The 27312-nt window shown below is 40.0% G+C and overlaps 1 protein-coding gene across 2 annotated transcripts in view; it reads left to right on the forward strand.

Annotated features, from left to right (window-relative positions):
* LOC109039507 (uncharacterized) overlaps window positions 1-26537 on the forward strand; it is a 217266-nt gene extending 190729 nt beyond the window's left edge. Inside the window, exons 3-4 of one of the 2 annotated variants that reach the window (XM_019055006.2) lie at window positions 23831-23948; window positions 26076-26537. In XM_019055006.2, the coding sequence (XP_018910551.1) occupies window positions 23831-23948; window positions 26076-26307 (350 nt within the window). In that variant the 3' untranslated portion in view covers window positions 26308-26537. Of the gene's footprint in view, window positions 1-6409; window positions 9209-23830; window positions 23949-26075 lie in introns of those variants that run through there. The other variant, XM_019055005.2, reaches the window with a different exon arrangement.
* Window positions 26538-27312: the final 775 nt, after the last annotated feature.

Genomic DNA, 27312 nt, shown 5'->3' on the forward strand with positions numbered 1-27312 from the left:
GGCTTATCTCGATTAAAATCTTCTCTCAAATTACTTTGACCTAAGTCTCCTCAACTGACCAAATCTTTCATGAAGATGATACGGACTACGTCAAGTATTGTAATTTTCCGTCACATTTCTAAGGCGCAATGATACAACTATTTGAACTATCCGGAATGCGTGAGGTATCACGCCGCATTTGAAGGCGTTTTCAAATCAGCCAAGTTCCGATACCCGGATTATCGTTTTGCATACTTCATATTCTTTTGTTTTATTCCGTACCACTTGTTTCTTTTTAATCCTCGTATAAAAACCACCCATTTGCTAAACAAAATTATAGCCAGAGCGCACTTCAGCTATGCATTCACCACTGCAAAAATGTCACAGGAAATCGACAAGCCCAGCGTGCATGAAGGCTATATTATTGTGCCCTCATACGGGAGTGAATTTCAAATCTCTCTGATAAACCTGACTTGTGCTCCTTGAGATTTTACGCGTGAAAAATCTACGCAGCTTGCTATAACTCTTGTATCATACATCTTAATTGTATCGTCCATGAGTTCATCTACTTGTTTTGCCCCCTGCTGCTTGAACAGCTTCAATCACAGATTATCCAAATGCCACTTTACGTACACACAGCTCCTCTGAATTTTTTGTGACGTGACAGAGGGATGATTTGATTGGCATTTCAGGGTTTTTAATTAATCTTCAGGATTTGCCGATCAATCATTTTACAGATTTGAAGTTGGGATGTAATTCCGATGTTTGTCCCATTGTGCGAGTGTCGTATCCGAAGTGAACAACGTTTAGAGTCATTTTCACCAGGGTAACCGGGACTTTTACTTCTCTGCTGTCCTCAAGAGGAACAACGTATGAACATTCGAATATTATCAGGTTTCCCTGGATTAAGTATCTGTTTTTGAACTAAGTCTTACTTGTTTTTCCTTGAAAGTTTCAAATTATTTAGAAGAAATTACGAATAGAATTCTTCGAAATATTGGGAGAAAAATAACGACAAGTTTTCGCGAAAAGTCGTGTTTTATCGAAAGGTATTTGGCTAGTCAGAGGGCTCATACGGCGTTCTGCCTTACCACTGCATTAATGAGGTGCCGATAACCCACGCCGCGAGTTAGGCCTCCCCCCCTGGGCCCCCACACTCCTTCCCCTTTTGAGTGTCTATATTATTTTCGTAATAACTCACTAAAAAAACGGTTTCCTAAAGGTGGCCGTGAACTGAGAAAAATCAGCGAGAACAAAGTATATTTCTTGCCTTCGGAGGTGATTTCGTATGGTATTAAAAGGCTCGCAGCAATAATAAATTCTTTGGAAATAACCACCTCCGTAGTGTTTTCAAGTGACCTCCTTTTTACAATGCACTGTACTGTTTCCTCCAGAATTATATTTTTCGGGGATTACTGTGGGAAGGGCTTTAAATGTAATCTTAGTAGCTTATCGGAAATGAATTTTATCTCATGCTCAAAGCGTTCCATAACGTTTCATCTTTGAGAGTTCCAGTAAGAGCCATTTCTTCCCTCTTTGATAAATTGTGAAGAGACTTAATCCTAATACATGTGAAAATAACAAGGGCGGATCCCGACACCTCGGACGGTAGGGGGCGTGAGGGGGGTCCAGAGGCCTCCCCCAGAAACTTTTTGAATTTTTGAAGCAGCTAATGTGCTGTTCGAGTCAATTTCGTCACAAATAATTACCAAATGTAAGCGCCTTTCCTTCCCCTTTCCTGTGTCACTTCCTTCTTTCTACCTTCTCTTTCTCATTGTTTTTCGGAGAGAGGGGGAGCGTACGCCCCAACGCCCCCTGGATCCGCCTTTGGAAAATAATATGGCCGTTTTCATTAAATTAATAAAATTAACTGTCAGCTGCCTTTGAATGCTATATCTGATAGGACAGTATCATACTCTGAGAAATAAATCAATAGCCCCGATGGCACATTAGTTCAAAAATTAACAAGAGAGGCGGATTTTTTCGAATCATCGATCTCGCCCTTCACTCAATTGTTTGTGCAACATTTCAAAATTTCAAATTTCGATGACTAAGAGTGAAAATTTTTTAAAAAAAATGTAACATTTTTTTGATCCGATATTTTCGTCGATCATTTACGCCACGCCACTATTCTGCCGTGCTAAGGAAAAACGCCGTATGAACCTTCAGGCGTTTCGAACTTTCCTTTGATAAAACATGAATTTCCTGGGAAACTTATGAATATTTTTCTTCCAATTTTTCAGATAATTTTGTTCGCTATTTCACCTGAAGTCCCGGAAAATTTCAAAGAAAAACATTCATATCTTTCCTAAAAAATAAACATTTCATTGAAGGAAATTTGGCAACTCTAGAATGTTCATACGGCGTTCTTCCTTAGCACGGCAGTATTGCAGTGCAATATTAAGCTCCTCTCGCGTTCCCCTTTCAATTTTTTTAAAATCTTGGCGTAAAGCAAATCGCGAGAATTTCTCGATCGACTGTGCCCTGGGAAAAACTGTCCTACAGGATTTTAACCATTTCAGAAAGGAGGTGGGACGACATGTGTGAACAGCATTCAAGGCTTGAACAATCGTGGGTTTACACTCTGCATAAAAATGACAATAACGTGGCGGCCCGGAGCTCGGCGCCCGTAAATACCTATAACGCAGCCCGCACGACGCATATTCCGAACGTATTGTGCCGCTGCACGTGATGAATACTCGCACTTCATCTCATGACAGGAAGCTTTTAAATCCATTATTTTCTGGCGCAGGTATTTCTCTCCTTTTAAACAAACTCCTAGCGATCTTCGAATAAAAATGCCTCGTCCGTTTGTCCATTTGTAGGGTGTCCCTTATTTTTTATCGCACATACTCTTTCAAGTCCGAGGTGGTCCGAGAGATGAATTGTGAGGTTATTGATCCAACACTCATGATAGTTCAAAATTGTCGATAAAATGCTCGTCTCTCGTTAAATCAGAAAAATTGCGACAAAAGACAACCGCACGGAATTTGAAGCGAGAATTTCGAAAAAAGCAAATTGCGTGAAACTCGTTGTTACCATCCGCATTTACTCACTGCATTTTACAATGAAGATTTTTTTTTTTTTTTTTTTTATTTTTTATTTTTTATAGATCAGCGATAAAAGCCCTCGTTTGTGTGATGAAACGAATGGCAATTATGTTGTTTCTAAAATGAGCCAGAAAAAGTGTGTCCCAATTGCAAAATTCAGTCCAAATGTTGCTCAATTCTCAGTTTGATATGACCTAACGAAGTCGGCAAGGAAGCGTGAGGAATTTTTTTAAAAAAAAATAAATGTAGAATGAAGTGACTATCATCGTATACACAGAATCTCTAGAAATGTCATTTGCTTAACTGGGGGAAAAAAATAAAGTTATGAGACAATTACAGGAAGAGTATCCGCTTCAACATTTTTAGGATGGACATTCTGGTTCAAGTTATTCAAAAGTTATATATTAAATTCAAAAATACCTTGAAATCAATATTTATTAAACAAAATTATCCGATGGATAATTTTTCCACTGAAAAGGAACAGCTAGTATCTTTTACTTTACCAAAATATAAAGCCATCGCTGTTGCCGCTTTAAGTTACAATTTTTTTAAAACACTGGCATTCTTCATAATACAAATTAAGTCTGATTTAAAAATTAGACCCCGTGTTTTTAATGGTGTGAAAATGCGATCAACAACAAAATCAAATAAGATAATTTTGACATTTTTTTTGTCTGCACTAAAAGTTACAGGCGTCCACCTGAAAATCCTTTTTTCCCTGGCTCTATCGCAAGTAGGTAAAGATGCTGTAAGTTCGCAATAAAGATCCCAAGCTTTGAGTCCAGAGACTTCACTAACCCCATCGATGAGATTCTGCATCGATTCGGAGTGCATTTATTCTCGAGTTATTTCTCCCGCTCTGTCATGTTAAAAAAGTGCTATTGCCAGGATGTTGCCAGATTTCCTTTGATTAAAATGTATTTTGTGTCAGATTTCTTCTTTGAGGCTCTCAGGAGACTTTTTCGGCAATATAATCTGGTGTATGTGAAAATGTAAAAAAAAGCTTTTCTCGAAGGTCAACGCTCAGATTCGTCTGGTATAACTAATCAAAATAGTTTAGCAATTGGTTCAACAAACCTAATGTAATTTGCAAAAATTCACCCAGCAGAGTATTCACTCCAGCAGTTACCAGTCATTAATACGCAAATATTAAACTCAAAAACTTTCTCATTTTCAACGATTAAAGCGGAAAATTGCCTTTAGAAGCGAGGCTGTACAAGAATACGTCAAATTTTGGAGAAGAAGAAGAAAAAACTGTGTCGTAAACTAGAAATTTATAGATTTTTTGAGGAAGCCTTCCTGAGGAGAGCGAAAGCGCCCGCTTTATAATAGAATAAATTAGCGCAAGTGAGTAATTTTTTTAAAATTTAGAATTGCTCATTAGTTATCATCCGGTGAAAAGTAGCGTTGACCTCTGGACTTGACTTTTGTCTCGCCCGATTGCATTGATTGTTAGTGCGGGGTCTCAAAAATATATTGACTCTAATAACTCCCCCTTGAATGAATATCTCACGGAGGAAACTCGGCAACACTCAAATACTCGTACTGCGTTCTTGCGTACGTAGCACGGCAGCAAAGCACTGGATGCTTCTTTCCGGAACACTGGACAGCTTCAAGATTCCGGTTAGCTTCTCCGCATGTTTACTTTACATTTCAGAGGCCGGAAAGCGCGGCGGTCTTTGAACCTTTTACTCGGGGTTTCGATCGGAGTAATCGGATTGGGGGGCCAAGGGGGGAGGGGCAGGGGGCAGGCCGGCGCCCGATCAGTGAGGGGTCGGAATCCAAATCCGCGGGGCGTCCATCCCCTCGAACGGAGAATCAGAATCCTCACTCCTCCCGCCGGATTCTGTAATGCATTTCCGCTATCACCCGGCCAACACTTGGTTGCGCCACTGACTCACTAGAAGGAATAACTCTTATTCTACGTGAGCCTTCAAAAATATGTAGTTATACGGACGGCGAGGCTCATCTCAAAATGCGCCTACGCTTACACGTCAACTTTTTTCCCCTCATCAACGGGGACTTTCCCTGATGTGACGTCACTTCACTATTAGGAGAAACGCCGTATGAACATTCCAAAGTTGCCAAGTTTTTTCCAATAAGATGGGTCAGCTTTGCTAATCCCGAATCGTGTTTTGATGGTTTGGGCTTATATATTAGGAATATATAATAAGATTTGTCCAAACGCCTAGTTTCTACGACCGATATTAACGGAAACGTTGTCTTTCAAAAAAAACAATGGTTGATGTCATCCACCTCGGTGGTGCTTACCATGGTTTCTTCCACCTCTGAAGCATCAGTTAGTTATAGTTACATTTGCACTAAAATGCATATTTGCCACGAGAGAAGGCTGGTCATGAAATCCGTCTTACTAGATAAGGACTCTATCTAATGGTCATTTGGGTGATGTCAAGTAATTTTGTAGCTGTTATCGATGGGTATGAATTATGATAATAAATACAAGGGAGGGTACTTTTGATACAAAGTGGTTTACAAGTCAAGTGAGATTTTTTGTTTTGTTTTTTCTTTCTTTCTTTTCTTGAATTGAGATATTACTCATTTTGATTATAAACTGGTTGGTGCACGTAGTGAGAGAAGCAAGATTACATAATAGTACTCAGATTCTCATCTTTATTTTTGAGGTTCATCTACATTATTCGTATCTTCGTGATTTTAATGTGTATAGAAAACGCAAAAAACACCTCAACCTCTTCACCCGCAATGGACCACTAGACAAGGTACGAATTTAAGCAATCTGATACATGTTTCTTAACCAGAATTTCACGTAGAACACGATTAGCGCAACGAATATTACTGAAACTAACTCCTAACGAAGATTTCAACGTTTCTATTTCACATTGGTTACGAGGAATTTGAACTGCCCGCTCACAAGAAACTCAAAGCTCTACTCGAGTCAAATCGCGCACTACAACGGTTTCAGCAAGCTTCTCCATCGAGCAATGTTCATTTCCCATTATATGTTGTTAAAACCACAAGAAATTTGCTATAGCTGATTGTGAGCCAAACCGTCAAGATTGAGATTTCCAGATTTTTATATTGCAGAGACTATCATGATGAAAGTTTAGCGCGCGATGTGAAACACGTAGAGCATTGAGTTTTCATGAGCGGGCGGTTTGAATTCACGCATCATGAATCATTAAATATCTTCGTAAGGAGTTGATTTCGGTAACTTTTGCTATGCGCATCGTATTTTACGTGAAATTTTGGTCGAGAAACATGTATCAGAATGCTGAAATTCGTACCTAGTCTAGTGGTCCATACCCTTCAATCATTATAAAATGACATGCAATGTAGATTAGTGCATCCTGCATTTACCAAGCCTGCACGTTGTTATTTGTTGTTTTTGCATGCTCTTGCAGAAAGAAACAGGTACGAGCGACCGACCCAGCTGTACAACGACCCGTTGTTGGAGCAGGCCCTGAACGAGGTGGAGTACACCCGCCACCGGAACCGCATAGAACATGGCTCCCCGGAAGCAGTCCCGGACCTGGAAAGTGGGTTTCCGCCGAGATGCATGGGGCTCACTTGCCTGGGAGAGGAAACGGAAATGGGTGACGGTTTCCGCTTTTCGCACGCACGGGGTAAACGCTCCGAAGTCGCCATCGGTGGCACGGGCACGCTTGATAAGCTAGGGGGTGCTAATCTCATCCGGAAACGGTTCTTTCAACCGGAAGTCAGGAACAGAGAACCCAGTTTAGACGCCACTTGGCACTTGGGCCGCAACAACGCCGAGGACAGGGATTCTATCGCGGTAGACTTCTCCAAAAGAGGCCTCTTCGATAGCTTCTTCTCGACCCCCCGACCCAGTTTCGACTCCAGGGTCGCCAAAGAACATCCCTTCCTAGCTACTTCTCAGAGCGGCTTGTTCAAAGATTACAACTCCCTCCTTCAGATCACCCCCGCGCCCCCGACGCAAAGCTCTTTCAGCCTTGGTAATCTTTTTTGGGGCGGACAGACGAGCAAGAGGACCGGGCACTTGGACCGACTAGGAGGTGCAAATTTGGTCAAGCGACGAGATTCTGATGACGGGTATTTTGAGTCTGTAGGAGGTGGATCTCAGGAAAATGGTGTTCAGGATCCACGTGTTTTTTTGGGAGAGGATAAACTGAGTTTAGCGAAGAGCCGGATACACAATAAACCCAGTGAGGATGGAGAGGTTCTTTTTGACTTTTTGAAAGGTACCGTCGTTGGACAAGATGGGGACTCTGTCGACTTTGGTTTCATCCATGGGGAGCCCTACCTTAAGTCATCTCGGGTGGACTCCAGGATTTCAGGAGACAATCCCTTCCAAGGGTTTTTAAGCAATGATTACATCGAAAATCTCGAGAAATCAAATTTGCAAAGGAGAGGATACTTAGATTCCCTCGGTGGCTCGAACCTCCAGAAACGGAGAGTTCTTGACCAACTGGGTGGGCAAAATCTCCAGAAGCGACTGCTCGATAGCTTGGGTGGACAGAATTTACAAAAAAGGGAGTATCTCGACGCTCTGGGTGGACAGAATTTACAGAAAAGATACCGCGAGAGACAGTCTTTACGCAAGCGGTACCTGGACTCTTTAGGTGGACAAAATTTGCAGAAAAAGAGTCATTTGGATTCCTTGGGGGGCCAAAATTTACAGAAAAGAAATTTCTTTGATTTCTTGGGGACTCTTCGTCAGACGAGGGGCTTGCCGGGGTTGTGAATGATACAAATGGGCCAGGGAATAGGGTAGACGAAATTATTTACGTTAGCCATTCAGTTAAGAGGAATGTAGGCAATGAAACAACGCCTGACGGTATGGGCGCAGTGGCAAAAGTGGAGATCATTGGTGCACCGCAGCAAGGAGAAAATAAAGAACTTTTCAGAGTCAACTTAAGTGAGGGCAATAATCCCACAAAGTTCACAGAAACTTCGAGCAGCCAAAACTTGGATCCCTTAGGAGGTGCTAATCTCATCAGAAATTTAGACGCTCTTGACGCCTAGGTAAACTAGGCTTCGATCTATGCTCAGAAAAATCCGATCAAAATTACGTCACCTTAGTAACAGGAACAAAGACCGTCTTGGCTAAAACATTTTACGTTCAAAACAAAAATAATCCAAATTTGATACGCAACCTAGGCTCAAATGATTAATTTCGTATTTTGATCATTTAAAAAAAAAAAATCATCAAAGTATTCTGCCGTGCTAAGGAAGAACGCCGTAAGACTATTCGGGAGTTGCCAGATTCCATTAGATAACATTTTAATTTTTAAGGAGAGTTATGAATATATTTCCTCGAAATTTCAGATACTGACGATTAAATTGCAATTGAAGTTCTGTTAAAAATTTAGAGAAAAATACCCACACGGCAAATTCGGATTTTATAGAAAGAATTCGGCAACGCCTGAAGGCTCATTCGGTGTTTTTCCTTGGCATGGTGGTATTCGGAGGTGATGTTTTTAGATAATACTTTAGTGCTTTGAAAAAACACATTTTAATGCAAAATAACGTCTCGAATCGGAATACAAATCCGAACGTTCCAAAAATATAACGTTCTGTAACGATTACGTTCCGTAAATCGATGATTTACCGTAATGCATAAAAATAAGCGGTTCAACTCGATTTTAGTTGCTCAAACAAAGAAATTCGGTCATGGTCAATTCACACACCCAATTTTTCGGAAACTGTTTTTGGTCTCATCTAGATAAGAAAAGTTGCCGAATTCCATGATAATAAACTGCATTTGTTCCCGGGGTGCCGTCAGCGTTAAAATGTTGTCACAGTTGTCCTATACAAGATGGCTCATTTCACCTCAGTGCCTTCCCTCGTATTTTTTCTGTTAAAAAATCTATGTAGTAAATCTTCTATCTATTATCCAATTTACTTTTTTATACTCAATGGAATACGTTCTTTTAAACATATTTGTTTCATTTCTTCTATTTTTTGTAAATATTCTTGACTTGTCATTTTTTCTTTAAACTGGAGGAAATTTACGACTTATTATGTTTATATAATGAGGAAATAACTTTCTGCCTCTACTTTTTAGCACGTTTGTCTTCTAAGGTAGGTTAAGTTGCACTCGCACTTTTTAGAGATTATGCATGGAAATTACGCATGTAGGTATCACCGCAAGGCGCATGCAATTCTAGAATGTGAACTCGGTTGGTTTGTGTATAAATAAATTATTCAAGTGGTCTGTATCACTGTTTTTTCCTTAATTTTTCACTCATTTCATTATTACTTGCATGCCTCAATTTTGACAAAAATGCAATCCAGTGTAATGTAATGTAATATACTTAACAAAGTTTGGATGCTGGATCATGCACGAATCATGATGGATCAAGGCAGGACAAGAATTCATTTTTTCCTCTCTTAACAAACTTCTGCTGTCGGAATAATCCTTCTTCCTCTTTTCTTTGGTACTCTCATGCATACCCACGACTAATTTTTTTTAGACGTGTAACAAATTGCCTCTAATTATATTTAATTAGGAATGAACTACACTAACCAAGAATCCAAATTTTACACTGATATTATATGCTAAGATTACCATGGTTTTCCATTTACAATCTGAGAAAAACTCGAGAACACTACTGCAGCGACACTTGATTCATTTTTTCACTGTCTTGAGCAACTGCTTGCACCGTCTTGAGCTATATGCATGATCGACTATATTTGGAAGAGGAAGTTAAAGTGTGCATTATGGAATAATTTTTTGCCTAGTTTTAGGCACAAGATAACCCCGAGGAACTAATAAATTTTGAGCTTCATTCTTTCTTTCCTCAACTGCAGCCAAATATTTTGTGTATTCACACTTAGACTGAGTAGGCACATTTAAATAATAAGAAGAGGGAGGATGGCTGTGCTCAAAGCAAGAATAACGTAATTTTTAAAGATGGATTCATCGCAGCACTACGAGGTGTTGTATGGAACAAGCAAGCGTTAAAAAACTGTGAATTTAGTGTCGCACGTAATTTTTTGACGATCGTTTATAGAGCGCTGATAATAAATGAAATGGAGGTAAAAAATTTATAGCATCGCCCTACTTCATAACTATTGAAGCAACACTCACTCATCAATTTGATACTCTCATATTTTCTATCTTACAAGATGTCCCCTTTTGAGGAGGCGAATGTTCGGAGATACTCTTTTCAGTCATCATGGGGATGCATTTGCGAACGTTGTCCGAACAGTCAAACTTTCGAACCAATGTCAAGTGTTCCACCTCCTCCCGTGGTTTGAGGGTGCAATACAACCGGAGTCTGGTTTTATACTTTGGTCCAAAAAACACGCGTTCGTGAAAAGAACCCTAACAAAATAAATGTCAAGGCCGTGTTCTAAATGCAGAAAGGGTGCCTCTCTTCCTTCTTTTTAAAACGTTTGACCCGGAAATTATTCTTCATTGCCATATTTTCAGACGATAAGAAAACCGGCGTGTGAGGAATTGACATGCACGTGAAAGTGTCTTGCTTGAAAAGTTTGCTCAATCAAGTATGCATGCAACAAAAGTGATCATCTTAGTTCTTTCTTTTAAAGACATATCGTGGTGTAAGCGGGAAATGTATAAACCTGGATTATGATTGTCAATTTTTACCATTATGGAAAGAATAATTTTTTTTAAAAAGGAGTTATATATTTCTTGGCAAATGAAGAAATTTAATTCAATTTACTGATCATCATAAAGTCTTTAAATTGAAAAATACAACTCCTTGTTTAACAAGCAGAAGCGATTTACATAAAGTATTGACTCGCAGCGTTCTTGAATTGTAAGAGAAAAAAAGTCTAAACTTTTAACGGCAACTATGAAGGGGGAAAAATTGCTCTGGACGTTTAACTGTAATATTGGGCAATAAAATACAATGGGGCAATACGAATCCACTTATGCCGTAAAGCACATTATGTCCCTCTCGTCTGGTCTTGTCGTTATTTCTGTGAAAAAAACCATTTCAAGCTATTGTGCATCGTCTAATTAATTACAAACCCTCATATCTAAAGCGAAATGGTAACATCCAAATCATATGAATATTCTCAATTGATTTTCCAGAACATTTGATGTCTTTTCTCTCAATTGAAAGGAACAATGGGGAGTTGTAAATGCAAATAACAAGTTCATTATGAAAAAGGAAACCTCTAATCATTATAAACAATCACAATATCCTCTTCCTTTCCGCCGTGTCTTTTTTATTTGCTGTTCCCTTAACAAGCTCCGGAAGTCTTCTTGAGGCGGAAAAACTTCTCTGAGTTGGCGTTGGATGGCTAACATCCCATATAAAAAGCACATAGAATTAGTTCAGTGTCAGCTTGTTTGAAAAATAAGTATGACACACCAATTTTTCATTCTGTAAAGCAGAAATTAAAGATAACTTGACAATGCTATGAATATTTCTTACTTCATTAAATTGTATCCGTGGAGGGAAAAAATTATTATGACGATCATTAATGAAGAATGTTGCATTCAAAAAAAATATCCAGGCTAATATCATTCTTTGGTGGGAAGTTTACTGGGTGAGGGATTCACTCGCTGGTTGTAGAAATTCTTATCTAATGCGAACCTTTGAGGCGCGGAATGCATTTGTTGAAGTAAAACTTTTATAGTGCCAGAATGGTTTAAAAATTTTGTTTAAAACGATTTAAGAAAATATGCCCACCAAAATTCAACGCAGTTTTTTTTTGTAAGGACTCAGTTTTAATTTTCTGATAACTTACTTTTGAGATGATCCGCAGTTTACTTCATAATCAGTTTTTTGCCCAATGGTTGTTCAACATGAGCATTTATATTTATGAAACATTCTAAAAAAGAAAATTGAATTGAAGAATATGGGGCAGTTAATTTTGGGAGGAGCTACTAAAACAGGAGCAGAAATTTTGCGACAACAATGTAATACTAATACATACCTCATCCTCCTCCCCTTCCTTTCTATCACAAAGCATGTACAATGCGATTTGGAGTCAAGACCTAAATAGAAAGATTATGTATATTTGTTCTTTTCAATTATCTGCCATCAGCCACAAGGCGGTATTTAGCAAAAGGGAATAAAGTGTTATGGACTTGGAACGTAGGAAATTAGGCTTGCATATTCAACCTCCTACTTCGCTTGATTGATAAAGATAAAATTTAAGTAAAACTTTCACACATTTTATACTTCCGGCTGACTTCAACTTTTTGGAAGAAAAAAATGTTTCTTTATGATCCTATAAAATCCTCTTCAATTTTTTTTTGAAATGTCACTCAATTTCCTTGCATGCTGCCCAACGTGTTTCCATAGAATCTAACCACGCTTATTCATTTAGAAACCATTGTTTTCCTGTCAGTCAAGTTTTTAAATCAAGGAAAGAGGAAAAACAATCCGAGGAAAAAATCAGAATTCGGTTGAAACGCTGAGGAGCAAAATGTTTCATAGTCGCGGGCAGGTGGTTTTCAGACAAGAATTCAAATACTCACCTTTAGATTAAATCCTCCTCTTGAGAAGGGAAGAGATTTGTGAGGTGTACTCTGACGTAGTTAATCACGGCGTGGATCAAGCCATTTTGAAGAAGGAGCAAGCAAAAAATTAAAAAGTCGTGATGATCAATCGAAGATAGCCCTAGAAGGGTCGTGTCGAGACGAGGTCGGCACTGGATACTCCACTCGATGATAGATCTACTGCACGTTGAAAGTTATAATCCGTAGATAGCACCCACATTGCATTGATGCCACTTTACAGGCACATTTAATTACTTTTCAAGGGCGGAAGGTTTTGTTCGATTCATCTCTGGAGTTGAGGTTTCAATTTTCCAATACTGGTCGCGATGTTTCACTCTATGCCGACAATGCGATGTCGCTCTGATTCAGAAAAAAATGGGGAGAAAAACGAAGCCTAATTACGTCTCTCTTATCTTCGGCTGTATTGCTCACGAGGCTCTTAAAGCACCACTACAAATAAGACAAACGGAACCAACTCAACATGGTGTATAATACAGCAAGGAAAAGTATGCGCGTTGATGACGGCGCAGAGATACAACTATTCGTGCTTGATGGTTGTCCGTGCTGCATCTGCAAAATTGAAGGCGCTATGGCGCGAGGCCCGAGGCGCGGGCTCTCAATGCTCCACATAATTCTGTCGATGAGGTATCGCTCAGATTCGGTATAAAAGGTACAAAACGGTGCTCAACTACATTCCTCCTATCCTCAGCTCGGTTACCCTCGATTTCATCTTTCTTTTCAATTTTACGTCTGATTCTTTTTTTAATTTATTTGTATACAATAATACCTTCAGCTCGTCTGTACCGGCCTCATTCATCCCGCGGGGCACGTGTTTTCAGCAAACCTCGTATCTAAGAGTTAATAATACGAATATAGACTAAATTTCAATTTCAATATATTAATGTGCCAAACCCTAATGAGGTCCGTTCAGAGAATCATTTAAAATATACACATAAGGTTCTTTTGTAACCTTAAAAGGAATTTCTATACTACGTGTGTATCAGTATCAGTATCTCTCCAGCCATTGAATTTTTTTAAAGAAATTCAGGTCGACGAAATTTGCAGCTAACTTTTCTCCTGCCTAATGTTGAAAATAACGGTCGGGGGAATAGCATAACTAATTTCCGCGATTTTTGCGACTGTGAACAGGTTAAAGCTACTGCTCAGATGAGTCCACTCTTTTTAATTTTTTGGAATTGGCTCCTTGTTTTTTTTCAATATTACCTGATAAAATTATGAATATTTCTGTATGAACTATAGTTTAATTTTATATCGATGTCCGTCCTGGATAGCTACTAGGCAGATTCTCATGATTTTTATAATTATTGAAACGGGGACAGGTCTTCTAGATAAGCCTGCTCTCTTTGAAAATGTGAAATGTGACCCAGAGAGCGGCCCTTTGAGGGCGCGAAGTGTCCTTTGGGGGTTGGGCCGGGAAGCGTGCTCCACTATTCCCTATAGTACAAATGCATCAATACGTTGAATTAACATGTTTAAAAAGAGTAACTTCCGAGGGCTGGACAGATGAATAAATTTGCGTACCAAAAATTGATGAAAAGCACCTCGCAAATTTGCACTAGTTTCCCAGCGATTTTCTCTCAGTAATTATTTAATCAGTATTCTATTCATTTGCATGGCTGTTGCTGTGCGATTCCACTCCAAAGGAAATTAGCCAAACATTGTCCCGCGGCGCACCACATCGCCGCACAGTGGATCGAGTCAATCAGAGAGGTTGGACATGAAATGGTTAACTAAAACTGCAAATTTTGATGTTTAATTCGTCACATTTTAAATTTTAAGGGATGCTTATACATGAAAACTTCACGAGGGAACCAATGGAACCACTCCTAAAATCTCAAAGTTTTGTATAAACGGAGTTTTAAGCTTTTAACGTTTCCAAATTTTGTCCGACTTCTCCTATTGGCTCGCTTCACCGTGCGCCGTCGCACTGTGGCGCCGGAATGAATTGAAAACCAGGGTAATAAGCAAGATTTTTGCTTTGATGATGAAAAATCTTCAAGGCCAAAGTCGCACTGACACTCAAATTCAACGTGCTTAAAATACGAGTCTCACGCAGATTTCTTTCACATATATTACATGGGTGACATCCAGCGTGCTGACAGTGAGACCTCACGAAGAACAATTGCAATTCCAAAATTGCCATTTTTAATCAAATTTGATCTTTTCGTTGTATTCTCTCGGCAGATCTTAAAAGGTGATGTTTTGAGTATGTAAAGGTATTGGTAAGATACCAGGCAGGCGAATGAACGATATTTTTGCGACGAACTAATAGGCTCCAAAGTGAAATGCACTGGGCATTTCACTCTCGAAGTATTAGGAGAGTCAATGGCACTCCTGAGGGTTACTGTTGGATAGGCTGTTTTTCGACGAGGGATTTTCAAAGTTTTGTAATGCACAGATTAATTAATACAGGGAGAATTTTACTCACTTATCAGAGGACACCCGCATAGTGATTTTCAAAGCTGAAATAAAAATGGATATAGTCAGTCTCCTATAGGGCTGAAACAGCACCAACTGCTTCCTTGAAATAGTAAGTGCAGATGTGGTCGAGTTTTTCCTGTGTTTTTTAATGCTTTCTAATACAATGTGTCGTGCCAAAAAATGGAACACTCACACTATTTTTTGATGGGGTCAAAGTCCTGGAGAGGTATAATTTCATTCCAACGTTACAAAGTTTCTCCTGATTATTCAATTCTTCACTCGTAATCATTTAGATGTATCATTTTGAAAATTTCAAGGAATTTTTTGTAATCACACGAGATATGTACCTACAATGAGAACATAAAGTTTTGAACAGTACCGAAATAAATAAATCAGCTGTTGAGTGAAACTTTGTAACGTTGCAATAATTTAAGCCCCTCTGGCTTTGTACACGGAGAAAAAAAACTCGTTTGTGGGACCCGAAGTTTAGGTCATATGGATCTCTGAAGTTTTCAGAGTGAGCATCTGAACACTTTAGCTCTAGCTGCCGAAGTTCGGATCATACATCTGAAACTTCAGTTCTTACATCTGAAGTACTTCGGTTCTCACATCTGAAGTACTTCAGATGTAAGAACTGAAGTTTCAGATGTATGATCCGAACTTCGGCAGCTAAACCTAAAGTGTTCAGATGCTCAATCTGAAAACTTCAGAGATCCATATGACCTAAACTTCGGGTCCCACAAACGAGTTTTTTGTCTCCGTGTAAGTATACATTCCCGAGTTTGTATACTCGGTTGTCCATTCGTGTGTCTATCCACGCTTTAGATCTACATGGGGTTTCACGGCTTTGAGAATCAGACGATTAAGTAAATGTAATTTAAGTTAAAAGCGCATCAATGTTCGTTCTAATATTCATGTCTTTCCGTCCCTTTTAAATAACCTCATAATATCAATTTTACATCGTCCTATATACCATAACGACGCTTCTTGGACTTATCTTCTTTTTGTGTTTTTATTAAATTACCTGTACTTTAAGAATGTTCTTAATGCTTTAGATGTGGGCAAACAGGTTGTGAGATAAGAATTTGAGCTTTCTATATTTTTCATAACTAAAAGAAATACCACGCATCACGATTCCTTTTATGGGGTTATGTCAGCCACCCTTCTTGTGGAAAGTTAGGAACTTCGCCACCATGAGACATAATCAGAGAATGTTATGAGATGCATCTACGAGGGAGGGGAGCGGACAAGGGAGCATAGGGATAGGTATTCCCTATATCGTCAGTGCGAAAACTCATATATGCATGATCACATTTTATTTCTGAGAAGAAAATGGAAATAACAAGATTATGCAACCATCTTTTTACCTTCCCAAAATCTTAGACCGAATGTGAAAAATCTCATGACCAGTTCATTTTGCAGGAGGGTATCGAAAATGACAGCCGAGCAGAATTCATACGGAGATCTATGCGAAAATGGGGATGCGTTTCCAAGGTCTCCAGCGACGCCAGCGCATTCTGGCTCATCTGCATGTAATCATCCCGAGCGCGGATGAGGATTCTCGCCTCCCGTTGTTTTCCGATCCGAGTGCGGATATTTCCAGTCGGCAGATCCTTAACCTTCCATCAAAATGTAAATTGAACGGCTCACGCGGAGAAAGGCTTGTGCGCGGTGGATTTTTCATCGCACTTGCGTTCTTCCTCGAAAAAGAAGTCAATGCGGCTGTGGTACCGTGAGAACGCGTACCAATCGCTAGCGTATCGAAACGGGGAATGTGACAAATTTACATAGGTGTGCTTGAGGCGTTAGAACTTTTCGCTACAGTTGAGTTAAAGTTGATGATTCATGAGGGAATGTGACACCCATGCTCATATATACTGGCGCGATGCCCTCGGCTCAAATTGAATTTCAATCGGAACGCGGCAGGGCGAAAACTTTTTATTTCGGCTGATTCCCCTACAACTGGGGAAAATAATGGTTTCAATTTTTTCTCTCTTTTTCCTATACACTTTAATATGCTGATTAGTACAGCTGAAAGGATTGTGCTGACCTATTCATATTACTGCATTTTAGGATTACACATTAAAAGATTTCCCACACGAATAGTTTTGACGGCCCCTTACGTATGAAAATGCCCTTTTCATTTTTTGGGCAGAAGCCCACACCTTTGCACAACAAGGCTACCCCCATGAAAGTATTGTTCAATCCGCTGAAATTGAAACAATAATAAGTGGATCGCGTTGAGCAACAAAGAGCCAAATCACACCAAGATCGAAACGAGAAAAAGAGGTTTGAGGTTTTACTCCTCCATGAGACTTAATGTTACAGGTGAACTCTACATTCACGTTTAAGATATTTTCTCTGAAATTTTAATTTTAATTTTAACAGGAGAAAATTTACGGCTAGTCGAGCTTTCAAAACTCTTCCTGACTCTTTTTATTTCCAAAATGTGACTAAAAAGTTTTATTTTTGATTCGGTCCAATAAACGTCGCGCCATAAAACAACCACAAAACGGCAAGTTTTCAAGTTAGATAATACACCACTGAAGCTCGAAAAGAGCCTCCTCCGAAACGAGCTCTACCTTATCAGAGAGGTGATACGTAACATCTATGCTCCAGTCAGTCAGATACTAACACCCAAGTAAGGCAAAAAGAAACTTTAGTACAGTGTATGCAGCCATAGATAATTTTATGCACATTCAGTATTCTTTGAAGACGCACAAAATGACTTATTCATTTTAGTAAAAGTAGAGCGCGAATTTTAAATACCGAATCATGGCTCGGTAGGCGCTGACTGCAGTTCAAGCCCATTTACTGATTGCAGTTACACTTTCCTTCAAGATGTGTCCTTTGAAGCCTCCCTCCATTTGATAAGAACATATGCTCTATTTCGAATTAAAAGAAAATATTGGTTCCCATCGTCGGGAGGGGGGGGGGGCGGTCGTCTTCACACACGTACACTCATTCAAAGGAGACATGTGTTTGCAGTCGTGCCCCTTACAACGTTTCTCGAAATAACATTTTACTGGAGTCAGCGCTCATTTTTTCAAGTTCCTGACAGTCTTTTCTCGTTGAAATGTTTCTCGAAATAACGTTTTTGGGGCCGCGGCCCATGGCGGCGAATCGAGGGAGCGGCAAATTTTGCAATTTTTTTAAATTTAGGTATAAAAGGAAAAATTACAAACGAGAAAAGGCAACAAAATCTTTCATTTCCCGAGAGTATAGTAATTTCTAATTTTGTCGTTTTGCGGTGATACAAGAGACAGCTGCTTTAATTGGTCGAGTTATGAGAGAAACCAAACACGCAATTTGGCCTGGGAAGAGCAAAGAGGACGAAGACTTGAGATGAAAAGGGGAAGCCCTCGGCGCAGTGGTCGGCATGCAACACATATTAGCGCCTACAAGACTGCATGAATACTTCACACAAAGCGTCAAACACAGTGCGATCAGGAGCGGTCGACGTGTAACGCATAGCGCTTACAAGACTGAGAGAATACTTCCCGCATTGCGTCAAACATACTGCGATTAGCGCGGCGCGGCGGTGGAAGTTAAAATTATTAAACCACACATATGTTTGTTCTTTCATAATGTTTCCGTTCATTTCTTATAAAAGGAAGGCCTTATTCACACAGAGATAGGTTTACGGAACTTAACTTTCGCGCCAAGTTCCGTGAATTTTTGCTAGTAGTGTTGACAGGGCTTTCGCAAAAAATGTGTCCAACTTCTCTCCCTCCGGCATGTTCACTTGATGGTTTTTATTGATGTTTCAAAACGAATGAGAAGGGGGCGGGCGCCGGACGGCAAAATACAGGCCCATGGGCGGCAAGTAGGTGAATTCGGCCCTGCCCTGATTTAAGGGCGGCCCGTGACGTATAAATCGAAAAGTCCTAATTTCGCTGTCGTGGCCGATTCAGTGCGTAATTCGGATATCGGGAAAATTCTCGCGAAACTGACGAGGCCGAGAAAGTGCTCGGAATCTGCGAGGCTCGCGGTGATTCGTCGCGTCGCCCCGGCTGGAGCGCAGGTATGTCATCCCTGACACGGTGGCGTGTGACGAAGATGCCCCGTGACTGGCCACGCGTAGCCGCTCAAGTGTGCGACACGGCGGATTATTACGCTTTCCCGCGCCCTATTTTCCGTAGCACGCCGCGCTCATAAAATAAACAAACGCTCAGACAAATCTTCCTTCCTACTTTTTTACTTTATTACATTCTATCCGGCTCCCCATATTCGGGAAATGAGATTGATAGAAAGCTCCCCGGCCGAGGCGCTCGGCTAATTTTTCCCCGATGCTCCGGATGCTCCCCGCGCCGGATCTCCCGCGAATTCGGCGGATTTTTATGCGTCCCGCGCCAAATCCAAGGCCGTGTCGAGCCTCGTAAAAGTCGCTCGGGTGGAGAAGTGGAAAATCCGTTCCGTGTAACGTTACAGTTCAGCGCGTAAACTCGCGAGTAGATGAGAGAGCGTATTACATTCAGTGTCCCATTTTGCAGTTACTTTGTGCTCTCCGTGTGTGGAACATATCATATGTATAGCGCAGTGCTCCCATTCCATGTCCGTCAAAAGTTTCGGGATTCGGAACCTATTTGTTCCTAACCTCCACTCCAGGACCTGTCAAAAGTTCCGGGATTCTTTTCAAATTTTTCCAAAAGTTCCGGGATTCTTTCGAATTTTTTTCCAAAAGTTCCGGGATTCTTTTCAAATTTTTCCAAAAATTCCGGGATTTTTTTCAATTTTTTCCAAAAGTTCCGGAAAATGCAAAAGATCCGGAATATTTTGGGAATATCGAAAGTACCTGGGAAAAATCAGGAAAATTTCAAAAGTTGCGGAATTCGATACTAGTTCCAGGAAATGGCAGCACTGGAATAGATCAATACTCCGTATTCGCTGAATTTGAGCGAATTCACACGTGCAAATACAAAGTATTCATTTCTTGTACTTTCGAAATTCAGTATTTGTCGTTCAAACAAGATGTTTTTGCTAGGGAGCTGGCGAGCGCCCTCCGGCACCACGGGCAGGCGGAATCACCGAGAAATATTCTTGTGGGCCGGTCGCTATACTTACGGCGATTGTGGACAGATTTGTCTACTTCGCGCCGCCAAAATACGACTAAAATTTATCGTTCTGAGCATTAATGGGTCAAAGCCAGTATTCCCGAGTCTCGCCGTTGTTATTGCTTCAAGGTATCATTTTCTCTTTTGAGCCATTTTAAGGGAAGGGATGTGATTTCAAGTCAAAGTGTCGAAAGCATCCCGAATCTGTGAGTATTCGCATTTGTACTAGTGACACCCTTTGCCTGCGACAGGGCCGAATTAAGGGGGTGGCCACATGGGCCGCGGCCCATGGCGGCAAATCTAGGAGGCGGCAAATTTTGCAATTTTTTTAAATGTAGGTATAAAAAAATCGGATTTAGAAAAAAATTACAAACAAAATCTCTCATTTCCTGAGAGTGTAGTAATTTCTAATTTTGTCGTATTTCAGTTATACAAGAGACAGCACCTTTAATTAGTCGCGTTAAGAGAGAAACCAAACACGCAATTTGGCCAGGAACGGCGCCGACTGAGAGAGAAATGATGACGAGGACTTGAGATGAAAAGGAGAAACCCTGGGCACGGCGGTCGGCATGTAACACATATTAGCGCCTACATTCCTACAAGACTGCACGACTACTTCACTCATTGCAGCAAACAAAGTGCGGTCACTGCGGTCAGCGTGAAACGGATAGCGCCTACAAGAATGCATGAATACTTCACGCATTGCGCCAAAAAACACAGCGCGGTCAGCGTGAAACGCATAGCGCCAACAAGACTGCGTGAATACTTCACGCATTGCGCCAAACACAGTGCGTTCAGCAGCGGTCGTCGACATGAAACTCATAACGCCTACAAAACTGTCGGAATACTTCACGCATTGCTCCAAACACGGTGTGGTCTGCGCGGCGCGACGGCGGAAGTTAAAATCATTAAACCTCATTTATGTTTGTTCTTTCATAATTTTTTCGTTCATTTCTTATGAATGGAAGGCCTTGTCCAAGCCAAGATAGGTTTACGAAACTTAATGTTCGCGCAAAGTTCGGTGAATTTTTGCTAGTAGTGTTGACAGGGCTTTCCCAAAAAATGTTTCCAACACGAGTAAACGCGTCTTATGCACCCCACCCCCGCTGGCACGTTCACTTGATGTTTTTTATTGATGTTTCAAAACGAATGAGAAGGGAGCGGCAAAATACAGGCGGCCCAAGGGCGGCAAGTAGGTAAATCCGGCCCTGGCCTGCGAGCTGATTATTGAAATTGATAGACAATGCTATAAGCAAAGCAGACAAAGAGAAAACGAAGCTATCCTATTACTTGCAATGGATTAATTAAAGGGTGCCTCGTGAGGTGCCATTAGTCAGTATATTACTAAGTTATGTTCCTTTATCCATTGCAAGCACCCACTTCCACCAGCCGGATTCCTGAATTTTCCCTTGTTCTCCTTTAGTCGATCGCTTTATCTATCAATTTCAATAATCGGCCCGCTGGAGAGAGAAAAGGAAACTTATAGTGTATGATACGCAATAGCGGTTGGGCAATTTTTAACATTTTATATTTTTTTTAAAGAAAAATGTGCAGTAGACGCTGGATCCTCTATTTTTGAATAGGAGACCTACGTAAACGCCATCGACACGTGGAGGGAATGGCTGGCAACCATGTTCAACGCAGAAATAGGAGCAGAGATTTAGGTTTACGCCTGATACTCTCGACGCTTTATTGAAGCAAAATTATGATGATTCTCGTGGAAACCAAAAGCTGGTTAAGCTTCCACTGTGGCTGTCAGTTCGACGGATATAAAAAGCCTGCCTCTAATTTAGTCAATCCTTGAATCACATTTTGCACCGATTTCACTACGTTTGCGTTTCGATCCCCATTTTTATTTTATTTTTTTTATAAAAAAAAATCTTTCGAAATATTTTTAGGACAAAAGACAGGTTTTAGAAGGTGACGATGGGCTTAGTGTTATAAAGCATTCAGAATTTTCGGGAAATAAAAATCTGACAGAAAATAAAAGATGTTCCTAAAAATGTAACGTAGTCCAGCACTTGGATATGGTGGCATTCCTTCCGTTTAACCAATTTGAGATTTCAATGCTGCGATTTTCGTAAACGTAAGCAGAATCGTTCAAAAGAAAGCTGAAAGAGAATTTAACATCCCCTTGGAGTCACTTGTGCTCGAGAGAGAAGAATCCTGTGGCTACTGATCTATATCTGATACTTTGCGCTTAGAATTGTGTGTGATTAGGGTTGTTATGCAGAAACCATGTTAGTAATGAAACACTGAAAAATTAGAGAAAAGTCGAGGATTTTCGTTTTCAGAATATCTGAAAAGTTAGGGAAATTTTATATACAGAGAACTTGTCAGCCTGCTATCCGGGATGATCGCGATACGTCGCGTCGTGATTCCGCTAGTTTTTTTCCAAAAACGGTCCCGCAAATTGCACTTTTTGGTAACGTTACCGCTTACGGAGGATAAGAAAAAATATCTACATGATACGATGTTTACGTTTTTCTAAATAAATTAAATGAGATTATTCAGAAGAGGGTAATCCGTGTTCTTACGGATATAGTCAGGCGAGTAATTTCCGGATGAATAGTCTTCATTTTATTTATGTACTCACAATTAATTTAATTCTTTATTTATTCAATTTGATGGAATACTCAAATCAACCAATCATTATGCATAGACAATGTATAAATGAAATGAGAGACGCACATTCTGTTTAGTTGTCACAAGCGGAACAATTTAAGGCGCTGGATGCAACTATTCGTGTTCTTGGGATGTCCGTGTTGCATACACACAAAAGTGCAGGCGCTCTGGCTTCCGTAATTAGCACAATCTGCGGCCACGGTTGTTATTTGTCAAGCGTTTTCTAAGTTGCATTTCATCTCTCGTTTTCTAAGTTGCATTGCAATCTTGTTTACCATGCAATCCTCAGAGCCTGTCATGTCATGGCACAGTCACCAAATGGTGCAAATTTTCCACCAAAAACATTTTCCCTGAGCCATTGCGGTCGTTAATCCTGCAAATTACTACCGATACATTTTCGCAATTTGTACCATTTTGCGTAGCTGCCATCGTGCTTTATGACTCATTCCAATTTTAAGGACTACAAATATTGACATGTGTCATTACCTCTTTTCACTTAAGTATCTAGTTATTATATAATGAGCAATACCCGCTCAAATAAAGTTTTGCTCCCTTGTATGTCGTGCCCACTGTAGTGTTTTCTTATTATTCTTCTTCATTTGCATGTATCTGTTACCATGCATGATCTTATGCTTTCTCAAATTTTTGTGTGACATTGCGTTCTCTTTTCAAAACGTATGCATCATGAGTTTTCTCACCTTTAAACCGCATCATTTCAGATTCATTGTATGCTTGTATTCCTATGGTGATACTCTTTTACTTTACAACTTCATAATTATAAGTCACCCTTGAAAGGCTTTTGAGGAAAACTTTCTATAGATTGCCGACATGTTAATGTAACAGAGGAGATGGAAATTAAGTATTGATTAAGACAATTTCGTGTTTATTTCAGCAGTCACCTTTCTTTATTTATGTGTTCATTTTATTAATAGAGCGTAAATAATTTGTTTCCTAAAAAAGCAAGAATAGAATAATTTAAAATTTTATCACGTTGAGGCTTTATTTTAATATGCGTATTAACTGACCCTAGAAGGTTTACTTCTACCATCCCATTCTCAATAGATGTCATAATCAGATTTATAAAACATCACATTTCGACTTTAAATTTAATTTCACGCTCGTACTTACTGCGACCACTTAGTTTCCAACCCTTTCATCTTTTCAAATTGTATCAATTGAGTTGTCTAGGTTTAGTAACACACGTATACTTAAGATGTGTTTTCTTCCTCTCTTTTAAGGTGATGCTCTTCTGCGCGATCTGGACCTCTTGAGGAATCGGGCATCATATTACGCTGCGCAGAGCCGACAATATGGGCCACTCGTCTCAAGATGGGAAAAGCGGTTTGATTCACTAGAGTAATGAACTTTTATAATATTTTTACGCATGTTTCCTCTTCCCTTTAAGACAATTTGTTTCAGATAAGTTGAAAGTTGATTCAACGGGGTTCAACACCATTTATCGTCGAATGATGATTGGTTGGAGCTTTGTTGATTATTTTATTAGCGAAACGGATGACAAGCGCATGTCGGATTAATTTGAAAAAAAAAAAAAAGAAAGAAAAAAAAAAAAGTTTGTCAAAAGAAGACTTGTTTCCGAAAAATGGTCCCGGGCTCGTTCGTCTGTCAGCGTGAGGTTTCTAGAAAATTGTGTCTAGTTTCTAGGTAAAATTTTGTAATTTTTGGACAGAAAATTAAGGTGAAAAATGCTGCACATTGATTATCCAGTAAAATTCTCCGACAAAATTAGGACGGACTAGCTTGGTCCCCACTTTCTATTCAAACCTTCACAGATAACTGACCAAAAATTCATTGCCCATGGAGAAAAAAAATTGTACCCAAAATATGGATTTTAAGTTGATTACTTACATTGAGTCTTAAAATAAAGGGAAACTTCAAACCTTTTTCCCCCGATTCATAAATAGGATTGTTCAGTTCCCTCTTGCCGAAATTAATCAATTATCGGAAGGTATGTTAATCTACTAATGTATAGGTTAACATACAGTGTAGGCCTAACTTATAAATTAGTATTAATAAATACATTAAAGAATCAATTGAGAGACAACATCTCTAGAGAGGCATTAAGGCTGAAAATTCCTAATCGGTGTTTTTGATGTCTGCGTCAAAATTTCAAAAAAATGTGGGAAGATAAATTGATCCACTATTGTTCAGCCATTCGAGGGTTATTTTTTGCAGTACGCCTCTTGCATACGAGGGCGTATTCCGCAGCTTCCGTTGAAACTTCAGTGAATAAAGCACTCCTAAGGGCAACTTTATATATTATGCGAGAGAGTTATGATTATGACTCATGCCTCAACTTTAGTTTGATGTCATGTCAAAACTACAATACTCCGCGTTCCATCGTGTGCATCTGCTCGCTGTTTTCCGGAGAATTATCATCCGCACTTTTTTCCGGACAATCAGCATTGCCAAACCTGAGATAATTGTCGATAATCTTTTCTTTCGTCATTTTATCACCCTTAATGAAAGTCCCTCCTCATTAAAATGAATTACTAAATTTGATATTGCAGCTATTCCGCCTACACTCACTGAGTTTGCACAACTAGCAGGTATTTAAAGACTCGCGATGCGAGGCTACGCTTCCGACCGACAGCATGTTTTTTTAAACACTGTACCGCTGTATTTATACTTCCTTCCAGGTTTATATTTTAAAGATTCTGGAGAGAAATTCTTTACCATATTCTATATAAGACCCTAAAACCCCGAGTGATATGAATGCGAGGCGGAATATATTCTCCTTATGGAGTAACGTACACCATTACAGAGTGAAGTCTACTCTTTTTGCGGAGCGTTATACGCTTTTATGATGCCAATGGAGATGTTGCATGTGTGAGGAATTTGCAATTTGACTGTTGATTCTTATGTAAAAGTTCGCAAGAAACACAATGGTGCCACTGGTTTTCTCTGAAATCGTCTCCCAAGCTCAAAAAAAGCTCTCAAAGTGAGGCCAAAATGGAGGGGATATCCCACGCTGTCCTGAGAGTCCACCTGTACATCAAGACAAACTCCTTCATGCAAAGATAGGGAGCAAATACATTGACAGGGCTGCCACTTTATTTGGGGACTCCAAAACTGAAAACACGGCAACCCTGCTAATGTATTATCTCCCTATCTTCGTATGGAGATTTTGTTTTGATGTAGAGGAGGACTCTCAGGGTAGGGTGCGATATCCCCTCCATTTTGGCCTCACTTTGAGAGCTTTTTTTGAGCTTGGGAGATGATTTCAGAGAAAACTAGTGGCACCATCGTGTTTCTCGCGAACTTTTACATTAAAATCAATGGTCAAATCGCAAACCCCTCACACATGCAACATCTCCATTTATTCACATCGCATTCATGCCACTCGGGGTTTTTTTGGGCGCTGTATGGACTCCGGCACCGAATTTCACTCCTCGATGTTTGGCTGTGTGCGCGCGGAAATCCTCCTGTTTTCTTGAGCCCTGATGTTGACTCTCTCTGTTTCAGCGGATCGACCCTAGGTGAGCAGAAGCGAAACTTCGACGAGATCGACCGCTCCGGATTCAACAAATTCACGCACAAGCGGAACTTCGACGAGATCGACCGCTCGGGCTTCGACAGCTTCGTCAAGAGACAGAGGAACTTCGACGAGATCGACAGAGCTGGCTTCGTCGGTTTCAACAAGCGATCTGTCCCCGACGCGGCCTACCAGAAACCGCCCTCAAAAGCCGCCAACTAAATCCCCGCACATCTCCACCCCTACCCCTAAACCACCCGCCACCCCCCCCCATTCATCAGTCTCATCATCCAGTCAAACAAATCTCCACTATTTATTTTGTATTTATTGTTAGTTTATTTTGTCTATTTATTTGTTTTAGGCTAAATTTAAGTTAAAGCTAAGGATTTTCTGTTTATCGACGAATTTACTTTGATCTGAATAAATTTTAATGAGTGTTACTTCTTACAAAACGTGGTGTTAAATATTGTTTGATGAGTAGAGCGGAAAGAGGGGGTGAGTCGGAGCAGGCGCTTTTCAAATTGTGTCAGCTTTTCATTGCACTGTCTGAAATATCAATGCTAAGGGCAGTTCAGTCCGGAGCTCTTTGATGCCCCCCAAAAACTCGAATAATGAGACGAAGGGGTGAAATTTGCTCCGTAAAAGCAGTATTCACTCTCTAATAAGGGTAGATTGCGCTGTGCAATCAAGTCATTCCGACAATTGGACTGCAAAAATTGGCTCCGCGGTGAAATGCACTCTAGAAAGCTTGATCCGAAGTCAAAAATTATACACTTGTGTCGTCTCAAAGTTGATCAAGCGTGAGTTTTGCGAAAACTTCATAGTCAAGGCCTCAGGAGGATTTTGCGGTCAAGACTTGTGCTGTAGTTTGTTACCTCCTCTTCGTCCCGGAAAATTCAGTACTTGAAGATAATTCAGACAACGCCTGATACGACTCACACCTTTCTTTACTTATACTCTTCATTCGTGATATTCAGTATTATTTTCCTAGATTTTATTTTAATCACCTTAGTATTAGCTCGACACGAAGCTGAAGTCCAACAGCCTGACGAGTAATTATATTTCCAACGTTGCTTTCTTGTCATCCTCTGTTTATAATTATGACAAAAAATCACTCATCATCGCATGGAAAAATTTCAAACAAAATTGTTACCCAAGAACTACCTTTTTCTTTTCTTCTTTCTCTTTAGTTGAGGAAATGATACGTATTGGTGGATATTTTTTTAC

The sequence above is a fragment of the Bemisia tabaci genome, chromosome 1, assembly GCF_918797505.1.
Source record: "Bemisia tabaci chromosome 1, PGI_BMITA_v3".
Classification (NCBI taxonomy): Eukaryota; Metazoa; Arthropoda; class Insecta; order Hemiptera; family Aleyrodidae; genus Bemisia; species Bemisia tabaci.